Source organism: Chiloscyllium plagiosum, chromosome 15 (assembly GCF_004010195.1).
Source record: "Chiloscyllium plagiosum isolate BGI_BamShark_2017 chromosome 15, ASM401019v2, whole genome shotgun sequence".
NCBI lineage: Eukaryota > Metazoa > Chordata > Chondrichthyes > Orectolobiformes > Hemiscylliidae > Chiloscyllium > Chiloscyllium plagiosum.
The window spans coordinates 59,885,139-59,900,924 of NC_057724.1; the positions used below are offsets into that span (position 1 = coordinate 59,885,139).

Genomic DNA, 15,786 nt, shown 5'->3' on the forward strand with positions numbered 1-15,786 from the left:
CATTGGAGTAAAGAAGGTTTAGGGGTGACTTGATAGAGGTGTACAAGATGATTAGGGGTTTGGATAGGGTTGACCATGAGAACCTTTTTCCACGTATGGAGTCAGCTATTACGAGGGGGCATAGCTTTAAATTAAGGGGTGGTAGGTATAGGACTGATGTTAGGGGTAGATTCTTTACTCAGCGAGTCGTGAGTTCATGGAATGCCCTGCCAGTAGCAGTGGTGGACTCTCCCTCTTTATGGGCATTTAAACGGGCATTGGATAGGCATATGGAAGATAGTGGACTAGTGTAGGTTAGGTGGGCTTGGATCGGCGCAACATCGAGGGCCAAAGGGCCTGTACTGCACTGTATTTTTCTATGTTCTATAATTAAACATTGTCATTCTGAAAGCTTGTCTGAGTTTCAAAAACTACATTTACCTCAGTTGGGATTTTTGAGCCTACAGTATGAATGACATTTTAAATAAATACCTGGCTTTGTGGGATATGATTGTTATACATCGTTAAATATTTAAGATTTCAAAGCTATGAGTGGAGTATTCTTTTCAATACCAAGTGTCTATGAATGAGAGTTGCATTAGATTGTTTAGAAGCTTAGTTTTGTTCATCTTCACATGGCTTCGGAGGTCTGCTCAAGGTGGTTACTGAGTAGATGTGGCTATGGAGTTAGCTAGGGGGATATGATGCCCGTATGGGGTGAGTGACGATCATGGGTTGATGTGGAGGGTACGATGGGCCATCAGGATGCATGGGTGAGCTAAGGTCTGTGAGTGATGAGGGCCAGAGGACCTACCAGCATCTGAGACAATGGGGACAAAATCACAGAGAACGAATGTTGTCCTTCTAACTGTTTGCCTCGGCACTTACTCAGAACTGACCACACAATCTCAGTTTCTGTGGTCTTAATGACCCCTTCATGCTCCACCTCTAGCCCCTCCTTCCCCTGCGCAGAGGTTGCAGGACCCAGGCTACTTATTACCAAGGTGAGCAAGGCAAGTCCAAAAACCCTTCAAGAGATTATGGTTTTCAAAGGGGATGAGCATGTTAGAGAAAATTGACACTGGGGCTTCTTCTATCTTCTGGCCCGGACTTCATACAACACAGTACAAAGAAAAGTAATGCTGATAGGAAACATTTTAACAATCTGCATCTAAGAAGAAAAATTGTTACCTGAACTCTATGTTTATTTGGAAAGCAAAACTGGTGTGATAACATGAAAGAGAATAATTGAGTCACATTATAGCATGGTACAGTATATTTGTAAAAACTTGCTGTTAACTCTAGAAATGTTGGTTTTCGATCATTACAGATAATACACGTACATGTCTTGGATAATCATTTTTTAAAGCAGCAATCTATTCTAAGTGTGTAAATAAAAATGAGGGAGAATGGCATAATGGTTTAGGACCTTCAGTTTCTGAAAATGAATTTTGAATTCCATGCTGATCAGGTAAAAGTCTCTCTTTCACACATAGAAGGGTCTTTCTTGAGGGAGTTTTGATTAGTCTCAACCCAGAGCATTGTGGGCATTAAACATGATACCACCTACGTTCTTGTTCATTAATTGTCACTGAATTGACACTTGCATTAATTGAAGCCACAAGAACAGTGACTCTGGGAAATGAAAATGTCACACTGGTATTCTGCACTGAGTGTACTTATCTAAGATTGTCAGCCAAGGAAATTGTTGGAGCAGCAACATAAGACCTTTACCATCGAAGCTTTAGGTGCTTTTGAGAATATTTGATGTAGACACTGTATGATTAAAAAAAAGGAGTACTTAGATTTACAGCACCGATACTTAACAGAAAGTGACGTTAAAATAAAATGTATTCAAATTATGTAAACTAAAGTATATAAAATTAAATGGCCAAGGGAGTAAATTGTTTTTTGCCTTATGTTAATTCTGGGCATAAATCTTAGCATACAGTTCTTCCTAAATCTCTTCAATTCCCACGTGTGACTAGCAGCCAGGAGTTAAAATTAACTGAGAGCCTGGTCACCAACCTTTCATCCCCTCTGGAGAGAGAACTTTCAGCTGCAGGCTCACCAGCCTTTCTGATAGCTTGACTGACAACAGAATCTTATGGGTTTGAAATGATGTTTATCTGCTCTGTGCTGTCGTTTGGATTTCGTTTTAAATGAAGTATGTTATACGTGTCTTTTTCTCAAAAAAGAATTTGTTCAATTGTTTAAAGTCACTTTAATCTAATTCAGAAGTGGAGATCTTCTTGAGTTGCTGTCAAGAATGTGAGATGGATTTGGAATCTTTCATTGATTATCACTGTCATTAGCCATTTAAGCATGCTACACATATGTTTCTGCAGTTGGCTGATACTTCTGGTCAACTACATGAATGTGACTTTTGAAAATGAGTAGTTTTCATTAAGGTGCAGTGTTTTTTATTGCTGCTAAGGAAATTGCAATAGATGCTGTAAGCAGACTCCATTTTAAATATCTATATCCACATGTATAATGCAATCTTGTTATACTCTAATTGCACCTTGTCCCAATGAAACTGCTGCAGTGACCATGGTTGGGATGGTGTAAAACTACACGACATGTTTACCTTAGGAATGTAAGCTATACATATGGACTTAAGCTAAGGATATGAACCAGTATTATAATTGTGTACATTGAAAGTTAACTTTTTCCACGATAAATTGTTTTATCCACTCGTTAATGGAAACAACTTACATAAACTTGTTATGCTGTAATAAAATCCTTGTCTTCATCCCTGCCCCATCCTCCCACATCTCTTACCACAGCAGCAACACTGGCAGAGGATATAATAGCAGTAAGAAGTTGATATGTGCAACTTCCATTATATAGGCAAATATAACAATAGGTGCAGAATTTATAACAATTACACCCAATTATTTCCGATGGTCTTGTTTTACCTGAAGACTACACTTGGACTTGAATCTTAGTGTGCAAAGACACAATCAACTAATGCAGCTGATACAATGTGTCATTATATAAACTGTATTGTATATGACTAAAAATGGTCAAAACATAAAGGTTGATGTAAGTACCATTCTGCTCTGACTGACTTTTCTTTCTCTTGTTGTGGTTGTAAAGGTTGTTTCCAGCCTGTTAAAATTTCAGTTTACATCCATAGTTACTTAAGTGATTAGTCTTTCAAAACTGCGATTGTTTCAATTTTTTGCACCACTGACACATTTTAAAGATTCCTGATGAAGGGCTTTTGCCCGAAATGTCGATTTTCCTGCTCCTCAAGATGCTGCCTGACCTGCTTGCAGCATCACTCTAATCTTGACTCTAATCTCCAGCACCTGCAGTACCCACTTCTGCCACATTTTAAAGAAAGTCTAATTACCAAACTAAATGAATGCATAATTCTCAGAGTAACACTGAATTGGAGCCGAGATGACAACTGAACTATAGCATAACTATAATGAGATTTTAACAGATTCTGCCACATCCTTTTGGCTTCTATTGAGATAATCGTAGTTTGATAGCAATAATACAATTTGTATGCAGACTACTTTAGTTCCCTTTTCTTAAAGTATTCCTTTTGATTCACAATTGAAGACATTTATATATAATTGTTCTTATTTCTCTTTAGTAATATACTTTAAGCTGTTTACCTGCTTAGCCTAAAATTGGAACTATCTTATGGTATTGCATATTGAAATTATTTAACTTTCCTCTTTCCATGTAGAATCATGTGGTGCAGGGAAAATTATGAAGTCTTACAATGCAGCAGATGTTGCAGTTACCTTGTCATCTTTCATTTCACCAAAAGAAAATGAACTGGGCCACAGGGTGTTATCTTTACCAACTTCAAAAGAGGCCTGCCTGTTGGACCCACCCTCTCCTCTAAGTCTAGCTGATGTGCCTGAACATACTTCAAATGATTCCTCCACACATGCCATTTCCCTTACATCTTGTGTTACAAAAGGTGTGAGTTATTTGTCTGTGCCAGAAGATTCTGACAAAGCCCCATTCAGGTATATGGAGCCCAAAGGCATTTCATCGCTGTCTGACGATTGTTTGATGCAGCAGAGCAGAACCTGTTTGGGCTGCTTCATTGAGTCAAAAGAAAGCATTGACGCAGAGCCTGGAATAAGCATGAAAATAGGTGACATGAACAAGGATTGTGACACCTGTTCGGTCTCCGATATTGGGATTCAGTGCATGAGTACAGGAGAAAGTGCAAGATATGGGGATCAGCTGCTTTCAGACCAACTGTTAAGCTTCACTGTGCACAAATCTAGGACTACAGACAAAAGAGATGTGGAGAAATCTGACAGTGAGTCGGAAGATATTACTCAAAAACATTACTATGAAGGATTACTGCTAGACAAATGCAATGGAGAAGAAGCTTTATTGTCGAATCCTAGCCAGGACTGGGCTTATTTTGAGTCTTTTATTAGTGAAAGCAAAATAGAACTGCTTGACCTATGCTCGAAAAATGAGCTTTCAGTCAATCTTTTTGCAGAGGAGGAAGTGGACAATTATATGTTTGATGATGAGTCAACTCTCAGCAGCGATGTCTGCTCTTTAAAGATTAGGTACGAATCCTTTCAAGACAATGTCAGGGAAAAGACAAATGTGCTTCAGGAAGAAGCGCAATTAAGCTTTTTCCCCAATGTCATCTCGAACTGCACAAAAAAGGAAGGCAAAGCATCCGTGAAAATCAATGCAGATGCATCACAAATCAAATCTGATGAGATTGACATCTGGGAGGAAGATGACCAATCGGAAGAGAGGGCAGGAACACAAAAATATGGTAGCACTGTGGATGTAAAGCTATATACGACTTCTAAAAGAAACCATTTCTTTGAAACAAATCATTCTGTAGAAGACTCAGGAGACTACAGTGATGACAGCTGTGGAACAGATTCATCGTATGACACTGTCAAAGGCAATGTGGATAGCATTAGGTATCTTTCAAGGCAAAATGTCAATTGCTCTGGTCAACTAAATTATGCATTACGTGCCAAGAGGAAAGTACGGTATAGCGATGACTACTTGTACGATGTTGACTCCATAGAAAGTGAAAAGATTTCAGGAAAGAAAGAATGGCCAGTGGATGGTCCTAAGAAAGAAGATGATGATGAATGGTGTCCACGAAAGCGCCGAAAGTCAGCTCGGAGAGGGCCGCCAGTTATTATTAAATACATAATTATTAATAGGTTCAAAGGTCAGAAGGATATGCGAGTTAAAGTCAGTAAAATTGATGCCACCCAAACAACTGTCAGTTTGACTGCTGAAGCACTAGGTAGATATGAAAAGCTTGCACCTTTAAAGGAGTTTTGGTGCCAAAAACAATCAAAGCATCTGTTGTCAGCACCTACTGAAAGAAGGAAGAGGCTGCATTTAAGTAGCACTGTGTCTAATGTGTTTCTTTCCCATCCTGCCAAGAGGAAAAGCAAACAAATTGCAAACAGGCACAGGGCACGTAGAGTTCGACTTGAACTGGGGCCCAACAAACAGATTGCATGTTCTTTTGATCCGGTTGGAACTCAGAGGCTGACCTGTGCTGATGGAGAAGAGGTGGAGTTTCTCAATGCCCAAACTGTTGCAATAGAAATCCCGAGCTGTGCAAATGGATTGTGTTCCACGAACATTACGTCAGGGACTGCTACAATGAGAAGCAAATCACAAGGAAAGTTTGACAACAGAATGAAGGAGAAAGGCAGACTAAAGAGACTGAAATTAAAAGCAGAAGGCAAACTGAAAAACACCAGCAAAAAGATCAAGATGATAGGAAATGATGACATTGAGACAATGACAAATGCAAGTGAGGTGGATTCAGCTGTAGCACAGCAGAACAGTTCAGGTGTTCTACTGACTAATGCCATTCATTGTGTCCCAGACAACCCCCATTTATCTAAATCTTGCCAAGCAAAGGCTGCTGCTAAGAATTCTACTTTTTCACCAGCCACCTGCTCTTCTGACAAGCCTGTGCCATCTGCTAATACTGCGTCTACTGTGCAAGTAATCCCCGGGGGGTATTTACAGACACTGCTGGATGCATCCGATTCCATAAGCCATACCGGGCTCTCCTACTTCCCACATCATTCTGTCATTGCTTCCAAGCCTCAGAATCATTTCAACCCTCCAACTCTCGCACAAAGTTGTGTCATGTCCCCTCCCTCTGAATCCGAACAGCAGCAGTCACCTCTTTACCAGGAGGGAAAACAAAGCTTTGAAAAGTTGTGGCATACAAAACAGGAGTACTCAGTCATTGGCAGAACACCTGCCATCGTGTCGACTAGTATGGTTGGTGTTGCATCTCTATCCCCAGAAAGCACTAATCTTCCCAGAACCGTTGATGACAATTATCAACAAATAGAAATACACAGCGATGAACTTGTGCTCAGCAAGAATTATTCTCATAACCAGCCACTGCAGTCAAATACCAGCTATCAATCATGCATAATAGAAGACGGTGATGGCAATTTTCAGCTCCATCGAGATTCAGTAGCTCCAGATGACACCAGACTCATCAGTTTTGATTCAGTGGGTACTTTGTCAGCCAGCACCAATAATTTTAGCTCTTTAAGTTTGAAGTCATGTGAAAATGATGGTGAGGATGATATGAGTGATGATTTTTTGGCCCATTGTAGCCCCAAGCTCGTGATTCAACAAAGTGTTGATGAAGTGGCACCATTAAAGGAATCTACTGACCTCCTTGACATCTCTAACTTTACTCCTGATCGATTCAGGCAAGTGACACTGACTGAGATTTCCCCACCCATTACGCCTGACCTCTCACCTGAAATAGTAGGACCGGAGGTCAAAACGTCAGGCAAACCCAAAGACTTTCAGGACCATGCTCAAACAATGCTGGGAGACCCAAATGAAATGAAATGGGCTACAGCATCCCAGGCACACGATCAATCAACGGAGACATTTATTTTGAATAATCATCAATTTCAGTTTCATACCTTTAATAATGAAGATACCATTGAGATGACTGAAACCAGTCCATTTGAGAAACAAGCTGGCATGCTGAAGTTAAATAACAGTAATAGGGGACAAAAAGGGAAGAAGAGAAACACTTCTAGTAAACATGTGGGCCCAAACCAAAGCTCAGTTCCGAAAGGTGCAAAAAAACCAAGGAAGCCAAAAGCTGCTAAATCTACCGAGAAAACTCAAAACAGAAGTAATTCCCGTCAGAACGCTGGCACGTCCAAAAATTCCAAAAAGTCAATCAACGCAACACATGCTAAAAGGAGTGATCAGATGCAGGTACCTACAGCTAATGGCAAGTCACTGGATGTACTTGTTAACAAAACCAGCATCTCACCTTGTGTTCAGCTGCTGAATGAGAGCCTTCCACACCGCAGTCCTGCTGCTGTCCGAGGTAGAAAACAAAACGGAGGAGGTAGTACCTGGCCTTTGAGTAAAAGGGCCAGTGCTGGCTGGTCTGGGCAGACTGTTGCAAACAGTAATAATCTGTTAGTTGATGATCAGAGAGAGTTTGAAGAGCCAAGCAATATACTGTCTAATATTGCCTCTGGAATGGCTGAAGTTCAGCGTTTTATGATGGCTTCTATTGAACCAATCTGGAACCCTGGGGGACACAATATTGCCTCAGGTCCATGCCAGTCACTTGAGGTAAATAGCCTGAAGTGGAAAACTTTGAATATTTTGGGTGGTACTGTGTCAGAATCCAAAAAGAAATTAAATAGTTCTTTGCCTGCTAAAAATCGGAGAGCGACAGCCAAGGCCTTAAGTAACAAAAATCCTGCAAAATCCACAGTTCCTCATATTGCTGCACCAACCGGTCCTAACAATGAATTTCATTTCAGTTCTGGCATGCGAGGTGGCATTTTTGACAGAAGCTCTGATACTTCAAGTATTCCTGCCAGTAACGGTCCCATCCATAAAAAAATGTACCGTCACAAAGCAACATTAAAATTGTCAGGGGATGAAAAGAGTAAGGTAAAGAGAGCAGAGCGTGAACAACAGCACAAGAACTCACCTGTGACAGCCTCTCTTGAAAAACTGAGGTAATACAGCACTAAAGTTGCTGTGATGCACCCTTTGTTTTCCCAGCACCTTCTAAGCCCAGGCACTGTCCCCTTAATTTCCCCCCTTTTTTGACGCACGAATTGCATGCCAGAGGCAGTTTTTGTTCCCCTTTTCGAAAGGAATGATTTGCATGAGAACTCCTAGAATGGCAAACTAATTGAGGGATACTTTGTTCTGGCTTGGCTGTGATACAATTAACATGGTTGCCATTAATACTGCTATTTCACTTCTTCAGTTTATTCTTAGTCCTTGACAACATTTTAGTAGACTCTCTACATTTTCTACAGCTTCTGCAAAAAAAAATTGAAACCCTTTGAACCATGGAATAAATTGTTTGGTTTTCCTGCAGCAAAAATGACTGCAGTTTGCTCTCAGTAAAAATGGGGCCTTTTGAATTTTACCTTTGTTTGGAGAAGATTAATTTTTTTCCAGCAAAACAATTGTGCTTATGTTTAGTGTTCTTCGGGATAATGTTTCTCAAAAGAAGAATTATTCAGAGGCCTTGTCAATGATCAAACAAAAAAAAATGGAAGTGCTGGAATTAGAAGAGATGTAATTGTTGTGTATCTTGAAAAATTAAATATCTTGGTAAGACTTCAGACTCTATGCTGTAAAGGGCAATAGAGCTTTTTATCTTCACTGGTGATAATGTACAATAACACATGCACTACTTGCAAAAATCTGTGCCAAACCGTGAACAAGTGTAAAGATAGTTTTATGACAATAGGAACATAACAACTTTGATGTTATTTTTTTCTTTATATATGTTTTCAAAAAAAGAGGGAAATAAAGACAAATTGAACTTATTATTCCAGTAATATTATGGCAAGTCCCTTGAAGCACCTGCAGCTCAATGTGGATTATGGCACCTCAATCATTACCAAAACATTGACGACTAACAAATTCAGCACTGGTTCCAGTTTGCCAAAAATGCTTACCTCATCTGCTTGGCAACATGCAAGCTCGCTCTGGGGAGTCTAGATGGAATTAACTGGTTTGTGTTCAGTCTGAGCTTTATCGAAGGTTCAAGCAAGCGATATATTTTCTATTTGGAACAAGTCTGAGAAAAGCAGGAAGTGCTGTCGATGTACTGAATGGAGGCTCCCTTTCCATTCAATCTTATGACAAGGTCACTTTGGACAATTGGAGATGGCTAAGGTAAGTGTACGTTTTGATAAAGTTAAGAAATGCATGTTTTTAAAAGGAATAAAATCACATGATAGTGTTTCTATTGGTTCCTATTGATTGGTTTTACAAGTTCAGGTTCGGCTTGGTTCCAGAGGTAAACATTTTGAGGTCTGTCCAGAGACCCTGAGTAAGCTAGTGATCATTATTCCCCCCACCCCCCCCCCGAACAGATTCGGTCAATGTAAGAAGGTCTATGATTTGGATAAGTCAAACACTGAAATGCATTTGGAAAGTTTTGGATTGCAGTTCAGAACACTTATGGATCTTTGTGTACGATAGTCTTGGAAAGCGCTGTGCAGTTGGGTCATTGTGCCTTGAGAGCATTTAAGTGCGATTGGATTTAGGAAGATGTGGTCTGCTCTGGAGGGATGAAATTCTGAACAAAAAATGGCTTAGACAACTGTATTCACTCTCACTTGAGCAAAGACTCAGGGCGAATCTGATGAAAGATGTAGGTGCAGGAAGCAGGTGTTGGATAGTAATATAAGGCTAGAAGATCCAAGTATCAATTTCACAGACTCTGCATTTCACAATGATGTCAATTGACTTTTTTGAGGAATTTTAAGGTATTTAGCCCATTGTAGATTCATCCCTCGTCTCTCCAATCTTCTCCCCAGAAAAACCCTTCCTGCCAACCAGTGCCCTCTTCCTACCTCCAGTTTGGTGGCTATGATTTAAGCCACACAGGTTCCATACTCTGAAATTCTGTTACTAAATGTTGTTACTTTCCTTAAATCATACACCTTTGACCAACTATTGACTATCTATCCTAATATGTTCTTTAACATGACCTTTATTTTCTTCCTCCTATGGAGTACCCAAGGAATTATTGGTCGATGTGAAATGTACATCATTGCTGATGTTTGTGCTGGCTTTTTTCTCCCTGTGGGAGGAAGTTGGGAAACCTGATGAGGAAGAGGAAGCCCATGGTAGAATAATCATTTTTGTATTTTGGAGGTAACCGACATGGTGGACCACGTTATATATCCTAGTTCCCAACTGCATCTTTATGTACTTGCCATTGTGAACTGTCTTTTGAATTTGATTGTATGCAGTCAGCCTTGGGTTCAAACCCTGTCATATTGAAATGTGTAGTCTTGGAAAGGATAAACTAGTGGACCAGCCTTAGCATTTAGAAAAGCACCTTCCATCTGTAAATGATGGAACAGCATTGCTAAAGGTGGGACAGATTTTGATTTTCAAACCACTCGATCTTCACATTGAACGGAAAGTGTTTGAAGGTTGGAGATCTAGCATGAAAAGCAATTTGGAAACAAATTGGAAAAAATAATTTCCTCATACATTGACTATATTTGTGATTGCAATGGGAGAGGGTAAAAGTAATCTCAGTTCACAACCGTATAGACTTTGAGATAAAACCAATTATATTTCAAATGATGAATGCACCTGAATCTTTTTATAAGGTTATGCTGCAATTTTTAGCCTTAGTTATGATTATCTTCTTAATTATTTGCATGAAGTACTAAAAATACTTCAAAAAAGGGAATAGAATAATGGATTGTAGCTCTTTTTCAAACAACTTCAGTGAGTGTCTGACTGCTATTCAGTGACAGGGGTTGTTACAACAAAGCTTGATTTTGTCCTCATGAGACACCTACATGCATACACGCTTTCCAGCAAAAGACAAGGATGGTGATTAGAAGTAACAATCTCTGTTTATTATTTCCCCACTTCATGGTTCTTCAGGGTGGTAGACAATTAAAGCACTCCAGGCATTGCTGCAGATGAGATCAGATTTAGCTACACAGACCAGAAACTGACTTCATACCGAGAGGAATTTTCACTTTCACCATGCTAATTGAACACAATGGATTACCCACCCATTATGAACCTACCTGATATCAATAGGGTAACAATCAGGCAGGTTCTGCAGTAGATGGGTAATGTTCTCTGCCGAGTTACTATCTATGTGATGAAATTACACATGATCTTGGGAAATGTCAAGCTAAAGATAGATAAGTTCCATCTTAAAACAAGCACGTTTCCACTTAAACAAAAGAATTTCAAGCAACTATATCAAGCATTCATACGATAGTAATGCAAGCACAAATTCCAGCACTAAGGATAGAATGTTATCAGGTTCTGGGCTGTAGTGACTTGACCAGTAGAACCAAACAAACTTCTTGGTGATCCCACCTTGATGTCAAAATCTCGGCGCAGCTTGTTTGTTTTCTCAAGTAGCACCGTGAGATTCTTGCTATGCAGCAGCAAGCTCCCAATTGACTCTCATTAATGCTCATTTAACACTCTGTTAACAGTCCAACCTGCCATGGATTAGAATCACAGAGTCCCTACAGTGTGCAAGCAGGCCATTCAACCTGTTGTGTCCATACCGAACCTCTAAAGACCATCTCATTCCAGGCCCACCCTTCTACTCTATCCTGTAACCCTGTATTTCCCATGGCTAACCTGCACATTTTTGGACTATGGAAGGAAGCTGGAGCACCTGGATGAAACCCACATGGACACGGGGAGAATGTGCAAACTCCACACAGTTGCCTGAGACTGGAATTGAACCTGAGTTCCTGGTTCTGTGAAGCAGCAGTCTGAACAACTGAGCCACCATCATGTCCATTAAGCTTGGTGAGCTTAGTAAGACTGTGATTTTACCAAGCTTGCCATACAAACTAGCTTTTGGGAAAACTCGCCATGGTAACCAGAGCAGGTCATTGGCGGGTCCAACACACCACTTGCTTCAAAGGACCTCCAGGCTGCCCACAGCCAAACTGCAGGGCAGGGCAGCATCCACCAACACCAGCTCTATGTACCCTTCCACCACAGGCATTAACTTTCAGAGAGTCACTGTCATCGTCCTGGCATTATCAATACATTGGCAGCGCACACTGCAAGGGCAGACTAGTCTGGCAGGACACACCAGCCAGCTGTATATGGCTGTATTAGGTACAGGTATGGCACAGGGGCTAGAACCCATGACATGGTTCAGGTTGCCTTTGCTCCCTCAGAGTGCATTCAGTTGAGACCCGCAACATGCCCATAGCATACCTTATGGTGCCCCTCTCTGCCTTGCACTGGTAGTTGGCACAGTCATACTGTAGGTAAAAATCCTTCCATATCCATCAAAGTTTTACCTGCACATCCACTAATATCATTTATTGTATCCGTTGCTCCCGATGCGGTCTCCTCTACATTGGGGAGACTGGGCGCCTCCTAGCAGAGCGCTTTAGGGAACATCTCCAGGACTCCCGCACCAATCAACCATACCGCCCCGTGGCCCAACATTTCAACTCCCCCTCCCAATCTGCCGAGGATATGGAGGTCCTGGGCCTCCACCACCGTTCCCTCACCACCAGAGGCCTGGAGGAAGAACGCCTCATCTTCCGCCTCGGAACACTTCAACCCCAGAGCATCAATGTGGACTTCAACAGTTTCCTCATTTCCCCTTCCCCCACCTCACCCTAGTTCCAAAATTCCAGCTCAGCATTGCCCCCATGACTTGTCCGGACTTGTCCTACCTGCTTATCTCCTTTTCCACCTATCTACTCCACCATCTCCTCCCTGACCTATCACCTTCATCCCCTCCCCCACTCACCTATTGTACTCTATGCTACTTTCTCCCCACCCCCACCCTCCTCTAGCTTATTTCTCCACGCTTCAGGCTCTCTGCCTTTATTCCTGATGAAGGGCTTTTCCCCGAAACGTCGATTTCGCTGCTCCTTGGATGCTGCCTGAACTGCAGTGCTCTTCCAGCACCACTAATCCACAGTCATACTGTAGCTGAGTGGCATGCTGTACAACAGCCTCCAATCTTGGTAAGAGCCCATGATGTTGGAGGTCATAAATTGGCCTGAATAGAGAGTTGGCTATTGAGCAGGAAACAGCGAGTTTCTTGGGGGTCTTCTTGAAGTTAACAATCTGTAACCAGTGGGAGTCCACAAGGAACATTGCAGTAACTGCAACTGATTACATCTATATTAATGACATGGAGGAAGGAAAAGGTTATACTGTCGTCAAATTTGCCGATCACACAAAAGCAGGTGGAAAGGCACGTTGCGAGACAGATACAAGCAGTTTACAGGGAGATATTGGTAGGTTAAGTAAGTGGGTAAAATATTGGCAAATGGAGTCCAGTATGGAAAAATATGATGAAGTACATTTTGAAAGGGAGAACAATGAACATTATTATTTAAGTAGAGAAAGCTGCAGCACAACGGGACTTGATTTAGGGTTAGTCATGAAACACTTCTACACAAAATGCAGAAAGCTAGCACACTAAAACAGAAATTGCTGAAGAAACTCAGTAGGTCTGGCAGTATCTGTGGAGAGGAAGCAAAGTTAACATTTCATGTCCAGTGACCCGAGCCAATTTCCATTTTCATGGGTTTCCCATCTCCAAAGTCCACAGTTCTCTATTACAGAATTGTTTAATAACAGAAGGCTAGCGCAGCAGGTAAGGCCAATAGAATGTTGGCTGTTATTTCAAAGAGATTAGAGTACAAAAGTAGGGAAGTCTTACTGCAACTGTACAAGACCACGTCTAGAGTACGGTCAGCAGTTTTGAGCCCCTTATTTAAGAAAAGATATCAGTTGATTGGAGCCAGGTCAGAGAAGGTTCACTAAGGTGATCCCTAGTACAGAGGGATTATTTTACAAAGAGAAAGTGAGGACTGCAGATGCTGGAATGTCGATTCTCCTACTCCTCGGCTGCTGCCTAACCTGAGCTTTTCCAGCACAACAATCTCAGATTGTCTTACAAGCAAAGGCTGAAAAAGTTGAGAAGTGATCTCCTTGAAACATATATGATTCTTAAGGGTTTGACAGGGTAAATGTTGTGAGGATGTCTCCTCTCAAGAAAGAGTCTAGGACCACAGGACATAGTCTCAGAAAAGGGATGCCAATTTAAGACTGAGATAGCAAGGAATTTCTTTTCTCGGAAGGTTGCGAGTCTTTGGAACTCCTTGCCACAGAGAGCTGTGAGGGCACGATCCTTGCGCATATTTAAGACTGGGATAGATAGATTCTTTATCAGTAGGGGAATCAAGGGTAACAGGAAAAGGGAAGAAAAGACTTGAGGAATGTTTGATCAACTGTGGTCCTGTTGAATGGCAGAGGAGGCTCGAGGGGCCGAATCGCCTGCTTCTGTTCCTATTTCTTATGGTCAGTTGGCCTTCTGTTAGTGTGCCATGTCACTTTACCACCTGCACTACGTGGCCTCAGCATATGCACCAAACACAATCTGTAGCAAGCAATGGAACATGTCTGAAGTCTTAGGGGTGTAGTCTGGCATGAGGTTTGGGGAGGGTGTACTTGTCAGTCAGGAAGCCCCACACCATTAGTCAAGAGTAGCCTCCCATACTAAACCTCTAGTTCCAGTTACAGTCAGGTGTCTGGGTTGGTGTTGTCACAGGAGGTCTGTACCCCTGGATCATCCCAGGAGCCATGGTGGGAGGGTGGGGGAGGTAGGGTGGTGCATTGACAGAGAGGTCTCACCATAGCCAAGGAAACAAGTAGGTCTAGGTTGGTACTGTGGAATATGGTTGCTTGAGGGATTGGGCCATGGCCATCCAGTTGCCTCCAGAGAAACTGAGAATGATTAGGGACTAGGAGAAGGGTTGGGAGTTGTAGGGCAAATTCATGGTTTAGTTTATGACCTTGTAAAGTGTGAGGTGTAGGAAGTTGACTAAATCACCACTTAGAAAGGAGAGCGTGACTTTGGGGGCCTTCATAGCAATTTAACACTGAGGCAGATTAGCAGTGATAGAGGAACATGTCATGAAACACATAGCTCACAAAGTTGAGGAGAATGGCCCAAAGGTAAGTGATGTGACTTGTGAGGGAGGAGACTGCATCTGAAATTGGTCACTGCACCTTCACATGGGGAACATTATCCTCCAATACTCTACATTGGTGACACAGGCATCAGGCTCTCTATGGCCCGGCCATCCTGCAGCATTGACCTACTCTGCATGTTACACCTCCCTGTCACCTGAGCTCCCTGAGATTGACACTCTGGCAGATACGCGAGGGTCATCCTGCTGGGGCAGGAACTTCCTGGATCTAGGTGTCTCTGGCTAGACCAGCATTAATTGCCCAAAGAGCAGTTAAGAGTCAACCACATTACTGTTGGTCTGGAGTCACATGTAGGCCAGAACTAAGTATAATAGTGAACCAGATGGGTTTTTCAAAATAATCAACATTGATTTCCTGGTCATCATTAGACTCTTGCTTCCAGATTCTTTATTGAATTCAAATTCTACCATCTTCCATGGCAGAATTTGAACCCGGGTCTCCAAATCATTAGCTGAGTTTCTGGATTAATAAATCTCATGATAACACCACTAGGCCATTGCTTCCACTCCAACTGTCAGGGACCCTGGGGAGTTTCGCCCTCACTGCGGGTGGAGATCTCAATATCTGGAATTCACTGTGTACCCTTAGGGAGCTCACTACAATGTCCTCATCCGTACTGCCGGGAGTCAAGGTGACGGCGTACGTGATGGTCCCTCGGAAGTATTCACATTGTCAGCTGGGGAGGTTGAGAAATGAACCTATCCAGGAGACAGACTGATACTTGGGAGAGTGGCTGCACCTGTAAGACATAGGAGATAA

General features: G+C 41.9%; 1 protein-coding gene across 4 annotated transcripts in view; it reads left to right on the plus strand.

The window, feature by feature from the left end:
• Positions 1-15,786, plus strand: part of nexmifb (neurite extension and migration factor b) — a 310,393-nt gene that overhangs the window by 279,713 nt on the left and 14,894 nt on the right. For all 4 annotated transcript variants that reach the window (XM_043705001.1, XM_043705002.1, XM_043705000.1 and 1 more), the window contains one exon: positions 3,686-9,168. In XM_043705001.1, the coding sequence (XP_043560936.1) occupies positions 3,686-7,992 (4,307 nt within the window). In that variant the 3' untranslated portion in view covers positions 7,993-9,168. The remainder of the gene's footprint in view (positions 1-3,685; positions 9,169-15,786) is intronic.